General features: G+C 32.2%; 2 protein-coding genes across 2 annotated transcripts in view; both read right to left on the bottom strand.

Moving 5' to 3' along the window:
* Positions 1-1,328: 1,328 nt before the first annotated feature.
* Positions 1,329-14,541, bottom strand: part of LOC115218999 (protocadherin beta-15-like) — a 58,191-nt gene continuing 44,978 nt past the window's right edge. The window contains exons 5-6 of the transcript XR_005002006.1: positions 12,897-12,902; positions 1,329-1,557 (exon numbers count right to left, since the gene is read on the bottom strand). The gene's annotated coding sequence lies outside the window, so the exon portion shown is untranslated. The remainder of the gene's footprint in view (positions 1,558-12,896; positions 12,903-14,541) is intronic.
* LOC115219393 (protein dachsous-like) overlaps positions 2,147-14,541 on the bottom strand; it is an 85,403-nt gene continuing 73,008 nt past the window's right edge. Inside the window, exons 12-13 of the mRNA XM_036509392.1 lie at positions 5,417-5,570; positions 2,147-2,431 (exon numbers count right to left, since the gene is read on the bottom strand). Of these exons, the coding sequence (XP_036365285.1) occupies positions 2,310-2,431; positions 5,417-5,570 (276 nt within the window). The 3' untranslated portion in view covers positions 2,147-2,309. The remainder of the gene's footprint in view (positions 2,432-5,416; positions 5,571-14,541) is intronic.

Genomic DNA, 14,541 nt, shown 5'->3' with positions numbered 1-14,541 from the left:
TGAGTATTAATATATATATATTGAGGCTTAGTTTCTTTAGGTCCAAATGATACTTAAAATATTCACCATTCTGCATAAAACAATATTATTCGCTCCTTAATATTGTTGGTAGATATCTGTTCAATACAAAGATCATAGATTTCCTGTATCAAGTTAACTTATAATATAAGTATGTTGGTCGTCTGCTTTCATGGAAGAAATACTTAATTACTTCACTCAAATCTATGTTGAATTAAGCTGTTAGTGTTTAAAGGACAACTTTGGTGAGAGTAATATTATGGCCATTAATATGACACCATGACAACAGACGATGTACGGAAAAGGAAACGATTACACAGAGATATTTTTTGAAATAAATTTACTGTGAGATAATTAATTAATAAGACATACAAATTACATTCTTTGTTTCTAACTGAAATCACTGTTACACATAAAGAAAACATTTAATTTACCTATTGTTATGTGGCTACAATAATATAACAGACTTAGAATAACAGTTGGGTGGCTTGAATATACCTTATGAAGAAATTAAATTACCAGAGAGTGGATAATTGATTTAAAGGAATTATAACTGTTGCAATAAACAATCAATATTAATAGGTTCAAATGTTTTAAATCATAGAAATAAATGTTAACAAAAATACTTATTTTCCCCTTCAAGATAGAACATACTTATTAAGTAACCTTCCAAAAAACAATATTCTATCAAATGAATTTAACGAGATACATTTTTATGAGAAAATGGTCTCCTCACTACACACATAGACAGGAATAAGGACACACAGTCAAGTTGAAACACAGACAGACACTTATATGTGAAGGAGACAGAAAAATTAATAATTTTCTTGTTATTTGGTAACATTGTTAATTCAATAGAGAAATCTTTTATAGTATTAAATACAGTTACATGATCATTATGTATAATAATTTATAATTACAAAGACTAAACAATATCTCGTTGAGTCACTGAATGGGAATGCACAATGTCAATAACTAATAAATAATATAAAATAATATGCAAATGTAATGATGAAGGACTTATATTTGTGGAAATTATGAGTATACAAGTTTTAAAATGTATTTTTAAATTAACTGTTTCTCTGAAGAGAATCTTTGAAAGCCATTGAATGAGATCTAACACAGATTTAATATGGCTACCATTAGAATATTATATTTTGAATTTTGATATTATATTCTTGTGATAAGCAAAATTATTATTTCACATAAATGGATAAATAATATTGAACAATAAACTTACCTTCATTGTGTGTAAAATCCTTTGTTGTATAAACTGTGACTTGGTCCCAATGTTCTGTTGTTAATGGTTGTCTGTGTCACTGCTGCTATGGTGTGACAATGGCTTCATGTTGATGGAATAGTGTTGGTGGTGAGTCAGTGGGAACCAGCAGTTCCCTCTCAGTCTTCCTCTGTGGATGTGTGGTGTTTAGTGAGTGTGTGTGTGAGTGTGGTTGAATATTTGTGTATGAGAGAGAAAGGGAGAGAGGAGGATGGGTGATGCTTACTCCAGCCTCACTCAGACTAGATGTTGTGTTTCCCCTCCACAAAGAAAAAGGAGAGAAATATACATATACAGAGAGAGAAGACATCCCATCAGCTCCACTAACAGTCAGCCATGATAAGACTATATAACACCAACATGTCTGATGTGGAGAGAGACTGACATAGAAATCCTTAGAACAGAGAGGTTATATTAACAAAATATGGCTGATGTTGTTAATGTGTGTGTAATTTAAAATGTAAATACAATATTGATAATAACAGTTAGTGTGTGTGTCTGACCTAATTCTAAACAAACTCACCTAAGCAGGATTTGAAAATTTAAACATTTATTGATATGTAAACTAAGTAAATCATATTTTCTGAAATTTAACCATATAATACAATTCCTATTCAAAATGTATATGGAATACACATGTGAACAATGTAAAATATATTTCTTCAAATACTATGATTTAATTAATAACACATTTTCAAAAGCATTCTTATTTCTAAATTTTATTTTTACCAAGAGAAAAATTTATTTTAAAATTTCCAAAAATGTTAATCTTACCTAAGTTTATGTAATTACAGAGAGTTATATTTTGATTGAAACTTTTCATGCCTATAACTGATGGTTATTTTTTTCATCTGTAAAAACCTTCCAAAGATTTATTTATAACATGTAAAGTTTGAAATGCATAGAAAGGAATTCAGTCATATGAAAGCAATATCATGATGTAACTAATATATTTCTGCTGTTTTAAATGTTGTGTGAATGTTGAAGGTGATATTATTTCTGTTGTGTTAACTTAACTGGCAACAACATCTGGTGTTGAAGGTAACTGTCTCTCTGGAGGTTTCACATATCTGTCTTGGTAATGGTCTCTCTCACTGGTGCTTGATACATCGGGTGGGGCACCACCATAGATTCCTGAAACACACACATATATCAAATAAATGTATTGCATAAGTCACATAGTCAGTAGGTATTTTATGTCAGGGAAAAAAACTATTTAGATGTGTTTTAATTGTACAATATATTATGTTGTTTACTGATTATAATTAAACAGTTCTGCTCCATTAGTTTCAAAAAGTATTAGAAATAACACCACAATTACCTGTATATTGTGATGAACAACTAATTGTACATAATGAAAAACAAGGGACTAATGACAAAAATACTGGACCAGGTTAAAATATATGAAATTAAGAACTTGACGTAGATATGTATCTGACACTGAAGGAGATTCATCACAAGGGATAAGTTACAAAACATAGTGTAAATAATAAATAAGTATAAATAAATAAATTTATTACACCCACAACAAAAACCATATTCAAAATATTTCAGCATTTGTGTACAATTTTTATAAAAATCATTTTATCAATTTGTATTTCATACACAACAGTTTAAAAATTTATGTCCTTAACTCTTATCTGAATGGAACTTTTGAGGAAAGAAGCTCAGCGTTTTTTAGGTTCCTGTAACCAGTGCATTTACAGGGTGGGGAAACAAAATTTGCATTAAAGTTACACTAATATTTCGCAGTAACCACAACATCAAAGGATATGAAATCTAAAGCAGATCAAAGAATACACTGTCAGCTAATAATAAACTCATTTTTTTGCAGGAATATTAAAGAAAATAATTGTGCAGGAAGACACAAGCCAATGAATATGTGATTTGGTCCATGCTCAAGTCAATCTGAAGAGGATCTCAACCATAGTTGGAGTATCCTTACACACAGTTTATAACATTAAGAAGAGAATGGACATAGGCAATGACATTCAGAAGTCTGGCAGCAGTGGGGTCAACAAGAAGTGGAATCAAGACTTCATCAACACCCTCAAATCCAAAATTTCAATGGACCCAACCACATCCATGCAGAAGCTGGCTTCTGAACTTGAAGTGGACCCCAAAATCATCAGAACAGCTGTGAATAATGACTTGGGCCACAAGTCCTACACCAGGACACCAAGACACCTGTTGATAGAACCTATGAAGGCTCAGAGACTGGAGAGGTGCAAAAAGGTTCTCACATACTTCAAGAAGAACAGGATGCTGTTGTGAACCGGTTGTGAAACAACCGGTACATTGTGGTGTCAACAGCCGACATCAGTGGCATCTTCAGAACAAAACAACTGGGGCCATGTGGAAGCCGTAATTGCAACCAATGGAAGCCACATAGAATAACGTATTTGTTTTGTAATTATATGTGAATTTTTTTTTAACCTATTTTTGAATTACTAAATGTATTGATGCGCAATGAGAGAGTTTCAAATGTTACAGCAATTCTGCAAAGTTTGCTTCCTTGAATAAATACCAGAATATGAATAAGAATATTACACACTTGAAGGGGTTCCTAATGCTAAGTTGTCAAAGATAATTTTTCTCAACAGAGTTGTGCTTTGTCAGTCATGCACACTGATGTTGCAAATTCAATGGAGCAGACTACCTTCATTCCTCTCCAGCCTATGCATGTCCTCCACAGTCAGAGCCCATGTAATGTTGATAGGAATTTCTCTCTGTTGTCGACGTAACATAGACAACTTCCTCTAAATGTTTTTGCATAGTACAGGATTTGGTGCATGTGTGTGTGTGTATACATATATCATCATCAATATTTAACGTCCATCTTCTATGCTGGCATGGGTCAGACAATTTGACAGGAGTTGGCAAGCCAGAGGAGGCTCCACTGTCTGTTTTATTTATATATATATATATAAATTGTCAGTAAAACATAAACCTAAACACAAAGCACACTCTAAGCTACAGAGCAGTATATTAAAAACAGATAAAGTTAGATAAGGCCAGTTTATGGGATTACCTTAGGTTTCATGTCAATAAAGCGCTTAGCTTTACAGCCCGTCATCAGATTTGGGATCTGACAATATGCTGTAAAGCTAAGTGCTTTATGGACGTGAAACCCAGGGTAATCCCATAAACCAGCCTTATATAACTTTATCTATCGATCTATCTATCTATCTATATATATATATATATATATATATAAAAAAGAAGGATTGAAAATGTAATTTTAAAGATGTTTATTGACTTTACCGGTTTCACTTTTTGGGGAAAAGATTGTCAAAAGTAAAATGTAAAGCTTTGTATAAGCTTTGTTGTGTGTAGCTAAAGAATGTTTCCAAACATCTCTTAGCTACACACAAGACAGAAAATGTCAGAAAGATAGGTCAGTTATTCCACTCCAATTTTTTTGTAAATTCTTAAATATATCTCCTTGTGTGTGTATATATATATACATACATATACACTACCAAACATGATTTTTATTGAACTCATAATACATTTTGTAGTCCCGTTCTGAATACTTTCTTAAATACTTTCTTGTAAACTGTTTTTAACATTTTCTTATTATTATCAAAGAATGTACAGGTGTATTTTAATACTTTTTGTGATAACCAGTACTTAACACAACAGAGTTTATACAAAGATTTACATTTTACTTTGGATAATCTTTTTCTAAAAAAGTGAAACCAGTCAAGTCAATAAAAATCTTTAAAATTGCATTTTCAAACCTTCTTTCATATATATTTCCACACATGCAGTACCTTACAACTATACTTTGTTATATATATATATATATATATATATATATATATATATATATATATATATATAGACGGCATTTTATTTGGCATTACTATCTTATCACTTTAAGCATATATTGGAACTGCTGAAAGTGTCCTTACAGCTTTCTATGTCATGATGAGATAATATACTTTCAGTACAATGTACTGAATGTTACATAATGTCACAAAGCTTTTGCCAGCATATCATAATTATAATTCATGGAGGAATATTTAATCAATTAACAGATTAGAGATTTAGAACAACCTAATTTCCAGAGAAAAAGAAATTCATTACAATCATGAATGGACGAGATTGTTTTACCTGACATTGCTGGTATTTCTTCATACTGTCTGCTTGACCGCTCACTCCAGCACTGTCCACTGCTCTTACGACTGGTCAATGTGTCAGTGGGATAGTGAGAAGATGGTCTGTTGTCTCCATAAGATGTCACCTCAATGGGTTGACTGTATTTTTGCTGAAAATGTAATAATAACATGGTGGAGAATTAAGATGTTATTTATAAATGTGTACCTGTTACATAACCAATTATTAGATATTGATAGGTACATGTATAAAATGAAATATTTGAACATTATCTAGAAAACCCTTCTTACATACCAACCAGTAGAGGTTAGCTAAAATTAGACAGGTCACAAATTTACTCTAAAGAAGAGTAGTCTTCATGCCATGCTAGGTCTTCCCTTATTAGTTGTACTGTAAGCATGTATTGTATGTGTTTGTATGTTTACAATGCAAGCTAGTAAAAAAAGGGTTTCCAGAATATTAACTAAGGTTCTATTGACAAATGGTAAGAAAGCATGCTCGTAAATGAAGGGACACAAGAAAAACAACAGTAAATCCTCAATTAACTTGAATTTGAAAAAGTAACAAAAACATTTTTCACCTCCACACAATATTTGTATTTTCTACACAAAAGTAGCTGTCACATAAACAACATAATTCTTAATTAAACTTCATTTTTGGATTGGCTTTGCAAGATTTTTTTTTGTGAATTTGTATGCTGAAACAAATTTTGTTGTGTCTAGGAAGAGTCAATGTGCCAATTTTATTAACACATGTACTGATTCAATTGCATGCCTTTATTAGTAGTCAATTGGTTAAATATTCAACTAACTAATTGATTGTTTGTTTAACTTGGTTAAACACTGGGTCGTCTGTTTTGTTTTGCTTGCTTTTTGTCAAGCTCTTTCGTTGCTATTAGCAGCCTTTTCAATAACTTTCCTCCTAGTCCGTTATGTAGGCTGGATTTGTCTGTCTCAGACTCCCTAAACGCAACAAAATATTAATTAAACAATAGCTAGAAAGAGAATTCTACATTACAAAACAGCTTACCTTTGTAGACTTTTGAAGAGATCTGCTCATTGTCGACGTCTTCCAGTCTTCAGGATAGTAATGGCTCCTCGAATGACTGTATCTGTCTGACATCTCTCCTCGATTACCTGACATCACAGGTACACTGTTGTTACCTTGATAGATCAACTGTCTCATCTCATTGCGACATTGGTATACCTGTTTCTCTTCTGCTGTTCTTTCAGATGAGCTATTTCTCACATTGTTACATCTCACAATACACAGGGTTATAGAAACCACAATAGCTATAGATACTATCACAGCTGCTACTACAATGATAATCAACAATGTCGCATCTATTGTGTTATCACTTGGTAGGTGCACAGCTGTGAACATTGGTGATGTCTTGTTACTAACAGTCAGTGTCAAAGACACACTAGTTGTTGCTGACAGAACTGGAGTACCACTGTCTTTCACAACAAACTCAAGCTCATATGATCCGGCATCATTTTGGTAAACTGTGCGAGAGTAAGATAACACACCAGTGAACGAGTCCAGTTTAAATAGCTGTCTCTCGTTACCTGAAACGATTTCATACCTGAGAAAAGCATTCATGTGACTGTCTATATCAGATGCTTTCAGAACTGTGATGTCGTTCTTACTTTGCGGATGATAGTGGACATTAAGAGTGAAATGGTCAACACTAGGAAATGTAAAATATGGAGCATTATCATTTCTATCCAATACTTCCACTTCAACATTCACTGTGTTATTCAGAGATGGGCTTCCATTGTCTTTCACAAAAACCTCAAACTCATAGAAATCTCTGTGTTCTCTGTCTAAAGACTGGTTTGTTGAAATAAAGCCAGAGTTGATAATCTGGAATGGCAGACGATATTGCTGTTTATTTCTCAGAGAATAAGACAATTCACCTCCCTTACCAATATCTGGGTCTGTAGCATTGATAAAGCCAATAGGGAAATTAGCTTTGTCATTCTCATAGGTAAGGAACTTGAATGTGTCTTTCGTAAAGTGTGGTTCTACATCATTCACATCCAACACTTGGATTGACAGATCTTTATCAGTTTTCAGAGCAGGTAATCCTTTATCTTCACACGACACAGTAAAGTGATAATGTTCCTGTGTCTCTCTGTCTACTGCTTTCTTTAGAACTATTTTATATTCCTTCGATCCCATTGACTGTAGTTTGAATGTGTCATCTTTGATATGACAGTTCACCTCTCCATTGTGTCCAACATCATTGTCAGTGACCATCACATAAGCAATGAAACTACCAACTTTGATGTCTTCCAGAATGGTAGCTGTGTTATGATTCTGTGTAGAAATAAAGTTCACATCAATATTTGGGGGATTGTTGTGTTGGTTGATGACATTTACCATAACAGTTGCTATGGAACTCAAAGGAGGAATTCCATTATCTTTAGCTTCAATATATAATTTTAAAGAATTTTTGGTGTCAACCGCTAAAGATTTTATTAAGAATATTTTCCCAGAGTTTTCATCAATATTAAAATACTGTTTCATTTGCATATCAGTCTTCGGACTGAAATAGAAAGATATTTTACCATTCCTGCCAATGTCTAAATCACTGGCAGATAATGTGACTACTGGAATAATCTTTTTATGTTTATGTTCAATAGAGACATTGTAGATACTTTGGGAAAATTGTGGTGGATTATCATTTTCGTCTTCTACAGATATTTTCACATTTAAAATGGATTGTTTTGGTGGAGTTCCCCCATCTTTAGCAATGACTTCAATATCGTAACTGTCTTTCGTTTCTCTGTCTAATTTCTTTTCTAAAATAATTCCTAACGTAGATATTCCATCTGCTCTTTTAGAGACTAATAGTGAGAAATGTTCCCTATCATTTTTTAATTCATAATTAATTAAGCTGTTTTGATAACTTATATCTTTATCCATGGCATTGGGTATTGATAGTTTTGCTCCTTTACCATCTCTCTCTGAAAACTGAATGTTGACTTGTTTAGTTGGAAACTCAGGTTGGTGGTCATTGATGTCTTCTATTATGACTTTAATCTTTAAGATCTTCATAAATGTCTTGGATTTGTGAACAGCAACTTTAACGATTTCAAAACATTCTTTCTCATAACTACACACAGACTCAGCATCCAATGTCTCAACAGTGTACAGTTTACCTGTTCTCGTCACATTGAACAACTGTTCTCCCTTTTGTTGCAGTTGACTAAATGTTATTAAATCCTTATTCTTTAAGAAGGAGCTGTCTGATTGCTGTAAGTCAGCAGCAATGTCCCCTATATATGTATAAGGACCATTCTCTTCTTCAACATGGTATGTGATATCTTCACTTAGATAACAGTGGAATAAAGTTAGTAGAACACACAGGTGTAACAACATCTCTGGTCTTGGGGGCTATTAAAGTATCCAGGGAAATGATGGTTTTAGATATTCAATCTGCAAAAAAATATATATATTGTAATGAATAAAAGTTTCCAGAGGTATCACTGAGATTAATTATTATTTTGACTCATTTTGAATTCTATTTAAGAAACTAATTACATTTTGTAGTGTTGATTGCTGAATCCTCAAATATCATCGGGACCAGTGTTTCTCAATGATTTTTTTACCTATGGACCTCTTTGATTCCTCTCTTACTCAGATGGATCCTCACAGTCATTTGACGTATTAAAATCCTATCTTGCTTTTATAGACAAATATTATTAGGAATTGTATAAATAAAAATTTTAATGTTTTGTGTATTGTAGAAGAATAAGCAATTTATTGGCCATAATTTTTGAAATAAAACAGGTCTTCCTTACGGCTATATAATTTGTGTGGCAAGTGTTAGGAAGTAGGTCTTAGCTATGAGACAAAGACAATGTCTGAACACGTTTGATTTAAAATCAATTGTTACAGCAAGTGTGATTTTTCTACATTAATACTATATTAAGCCAGCAAGTGGTACTTTCTGCAATAATTTCAAATTAACTGTAACATTTGAATGCTTGCCAATGTCAATGACACCAATTTAGATTATATTCATCTGAAATATATTATTACGGTCCTACATTATAAATATCAGCTTACTACTCAACTCACCAGTATCCTAATTACAATTACTTCGAATAAGACAAATAAATTTTGTCATAAATAAAAACATTAATCCACTATTAGTAACCATGATAATTCCCAGGAAAATGCGAAAAATTCATTATATACATTTAAGAATGTAATAATTAAAAATGCACTGTAAAGAAACGGCTACCAAATTATGCAATACAAGTTGGGAAACAAGTGTTACTATCAAGGTCTAAGTTTAATTACTCCACAATAATATTACATATGGCAATAGTCTCCAACCCTTTTTGATACAGATCCCAAATATAGAGAAACTTAAAGAGAGCCCCTATACTTGATAACAGAAAGAATATGTATGCTCACATTTTTTTTTATATATTTTATTTAAAAAGATATTATTTCCTGAAAGAATAACAGATTAAAATAGAATATTTTAGAATGTCATGAAGAATCTAGTCTTATATCAATCAACTAACAAGGGCCAGCAGATTTAATGACTTGGTTGCTTTTGTAGTAGTATTATCATATTTCCTAAAAGCACCTCTCTTTGGTACTTCCAGCTTGCAAAGCTGATGTGTTTTGGGTTTCTTTCTTTTATGGGTTTTACTTATTACTGAGAATTCCTTCAGTAGAGACACGTAGTAGGAAATCAACTGGAATTTTCAAATCTTCAACACAAAATATATCAACAACTGATGCTGGCAATTTTGATTTCTACCACAAGATCAAAAATGACTTTTTACTTCATTAAGAATATTCAGCTGTTTCAAATGAATCTAAAACTCCGCCTGACTTTTCTGTATTCCTCAACAGTTAAATATATTTTGGTATTAGATTTCAAAAGACAAATTAGGACAGTGATATCGTCAACAATGTAACTATAATCTTCCTCTAATATGCCTCTATTAAATCTGTTAATACATATAAGGAAAATTAGAGAAGACAAGCCTCTTGAAATTTCATTCATTAACTATTAACACATCTTGCCAGATGCAAAAACAAAATGTTATTGTCCTTTCTAGGTGACAATTACAAAGTATTTAAAGGTTAAAGTAAGGAAGCTATGTAACCCAACGGGATGGTCCACTGTTAATCATCAGAGAATGTCACAAGGTTGGTTTCCATATTGGTGAGAAATGCAAGAATATAATGAATTATGACAACCTGAACCAGAATTTTGCCTCCTAGAAGCCACCAAACTGAAGACTGTAGAAAGAAACCTTGACATCCATATCTTCACAAAGCCCCTGAAACATGTGGCATTGTTTTGAATGCATGTCTATTTGAGTGATACACTCTGTAAACTCATAATCTATTACAATCAGTGATTCCCTGCAAATGATGCAGTCAGTATTGATGCAGATGAGAGAAACAAGATTCACACGTGTTCATACACCTGACACATACTTGTCCTTACTGCAGCCGCAACCAAAGTGAAGGAAGTGCAATTGCCCCAGAGAAGTTCAAAAGAAGAAATCATCACTGCTTTCATATATAACCTCTTTAGTGATTTCCTCTCAAATGTCAATGCAATATATAGAATAAATATACACTGACACATTCAGAATAGTGTCCACACCTTAACACAGTCAGGAAGTTCAGATTCATTTTCTTTTTCTTTAATAAAATCTTTCAGCATGCACTAAAAATACACTAGAGATTTATTTGCTGACTGAGGAGATTTTTAAAAATCAGTTTTAAGCTTGAGAGGAGCCAAATCTGAGTTTGTGAAACACTGACAATAAACAAACCATTCAACATAAAACTAAACCTCGTTCTTTGAACTTCAGGTAAAAATACATCAAAGGCCAGGAATCATCATTCCATTTCCTCCGTTTTCATAATTCTATCCTTGTGGGCTTTTTATTGAGGCTAGAGGTATTTATTATATGTGGTTGTTTTCCATGGGGTTAACTCCCAACATTTTCTTTCCCTGTCCACCTTCTAAGCGTATAAAAAAATCCTTTCCCGACATGATTAAGACTGATATTCTCCCCTAACTGTCTCCACAATGACTATTTTTCTAACATTAATAATGCTTACTTAATATTAACCGTTTTAAGCAAAATTATGTCAAGCTTTACAGATGACATCTTTCAGAAATCCACTCCCTCTTTTCTTTAGGTTCAACCCAGATTGCTGACCACAGACACATGTTGTTTTACGAATAATCAAAAAGTATCCTTTATCACATGAGTATGTAAAATAGATATTTGAAGCTTTTACTTTAGCCGGACACAGTAGGAATGGGAATTTTGAGTTATCCCCCTTGGACAATAATTGAAGCTGTTTTCATTAAAAAAGATGAAACTCTAAGGGAGGGAAGGCCACACAAATAAATCATATTTGATGTTTTGAAATTTCTATGACATTGATCGCATTGCAGATTATCTCACAAAATTCTTCAAAGTATGGAAACCATAGAAGAGATATGGTAGCCTTTGTTATTGCAAAACTTAAATTTATATAACATATCAGTATTTCTAACAAAAATGTAAAAGCAGAAAAAATTCTTTTTTCTTTATACAGACAACCAATTCTGTTTTCCACATTAAGATAGTATATAACTTTAATCATCTTTAAAGTCGACAGAAAAGGCAACTAATAGATAATATGAAATAAAATAAGAAATATATAAAATACTGGAAATGCTGAGTGTCCAAGCTATCTTGCTAGATTCCTGCTTACTATAATATTTTCAAAACTACTACAAATTCACTGTAAAAATGCAAACTATTTATTAGCTAGTCTAGACATAAGAAAACTGATTTGATGAGTGTTCTACTGCATGCAAACATGTCCTTCATCAATTTTACACAAGATACAATAATTTTGCAAAAATATCTATTTGAAGGATTCAGAATTGCACCTACAGCCAGCCATGGGGTACGAATTTATTGCCGCCAGTTGTGCCGTTTGTTATATAAGTAAACATTTACATCAATTTAATACTTTATGCTTCATCAAATTCACATTAGAAACAACATTTTAAACTTTACTCTATCTTTCACTGACAATAAATACCTGTTTGGTAAATCAATATATCATATTTATATTTCTGACTGAATATTAACAACTTCATAAACTTCACTGAAGGAGTCTATCAAATAATTAAATGTAGATGGAGTCACAGTTAGTGTATTTAGTCTTGTGACATTAGACATTGTGCTTAGACTGCAGGATTCTTCTCAGCATTTTTTTTTCTCTGAGAATCAAACCAAATAGTTTCACCATCCGTACAGCTTATCAGAATTTTCTTAACTCTTACTTCTAAGATGTTGACTGACAGTAGCAGAAAACGAATTATTAAAATGTAAACAGGACAGCAAACAGCAATTTAAATAATGTTACCAGAGTAACAAAGAAATATGTTTTTACTACTCCACTTGTTATTATATTCAAATCTCACTGAAAACTAAGTCTATCACTGACAATATGCTTAATCTGTAAATTTACTTACTTTAATATGTATACTAAAAATTATTTAAGTATACTGGAAGATATAATATTTAAAAGATATATTAACATGACAATTTTATAGTCAAAATATATTTATATAAGGTAGTTGCATTATTTTACACCACTAAACACAAAAATTGCAGAATAAGTTATGCAAGTTATACATCAAATCTATAATAATAATAATAATAATAATAATAATAATAATAATAATAATCCTTTCTACTATAGGCACAAGGCCTGAAATTTAGGGGAGGGAGATAATTGATTACATCGACCCCAGTTAGCAAATGGTACTTAATTTATCGACCCTGAAAGGATGAAAGGCAAAGTTGACCCTGGTGGAATTTGAACTCAGAATGTAAAAATGGCCAAAATGCTGCTAAGCATTTTACCCGACATGCTAACGATTCTGCCACCTTGTTGCCGTAGTAATAATAATAATAATAATTACTAGTATAGTTTTCTGAAAGATAAATGGCTTATATAAAAACTTACTACGTAATTCAATAAAATAATAAATAGAAAACTGATAAGCGTAAGAAAACTAATAAGTGTAATCTAATTAAAATAAATTTATTAAGGTTATCATCAAAGATGTATGTTGAATAATATAATTTTCTAGAATAAATGTTGGAGTAGACAACATTTGTAAATGAAGTTGATTAACCATATTAATGTAAAACTAATAATATAACATACACATTACTTAGATAAGCAAACACATACAATCAAAAATGAAAAAAAAAAGCAGGTTTCTTTAAAAACAAACAATAAGGTTACCTGATATTCATTATTGATTTTCATATTATAGAATGTGAAAATAAATATTTACAAGCAAAAATATCCCTTAAAAATTCACTCATTTTACTTTAAAAAAATTCTCCTGTATTTTCAATAAATTACTGATGCAGAAGAACTGATCATTAGGAAGGCTGAATTAATGTTTGCACCAGAATATCATTAAGCACAAATTAATCAGAAAGGAGACAGGTACAGACACTGAGACAAGGATGTATTGTTTTCCTTAAATATCAGTCTACAATCCTGCAGAACAAGCAATCTAGTTATGCAGGAAAGAAAGATACAGGATGAGAACTAACACAAATCTAATATGGCCACCAACAGAATTCTACAGTTTTGATGTCAAAACATGGCTATAAGTGAAATCATTATTTTAGATGACTGAAATGGAATAACAAACTTACCTTCATTGTGTAAAATCCTTTGTTGTATAAACTGTGACTTGGTCCCAATGTTCTGTTGTTAATGGTTGTCTGTGTCACTGCTGCTATGGTGTGACAATGGCTTCATGTTGATGGAATAGTGTTGGTGGTGAGTCAGTGGGAACCAGCAGTTCCCTCTCAAGTCTTCCTCTGTGGATGTGTGGTGTTTAGTGAGTGTGTGCATGGGTGTGAGTGAGAGACAGAGAGAGGAAGAGAGATGGGTGATGCTCACTCCAGCCTCACTCAGACTTGATGTGTTTTCCCTCACAAAGAAAAGAGAGGGACAACACACTATCAGCTCCACTAACAGTCAGCCATGATAAGTCTATATAACACCAACATGTCTGATGTGGAGAGAGACTGACATAG

Source organism: Octopus sinensis, linkage group LG14 (assembly GCF_006345805.1).
Source record: "Octopus sinensis linkage group LG14, ASM634580v1, whole genome shotgun sequence".
In the NCBI taxonomy this organism is placed as follows: domain Eukaryota; kingdom Metazoa; phylum Mollusca; class Cephalopoda; order Octopoda; family Octopodidae; genus Octopus; species Octopus sinensis.
The sequence above is the reverse complement of the archived record's forward strand: the minus strand, read 5'-3'. Positions and strand labels throughout refer to the sequence as shown.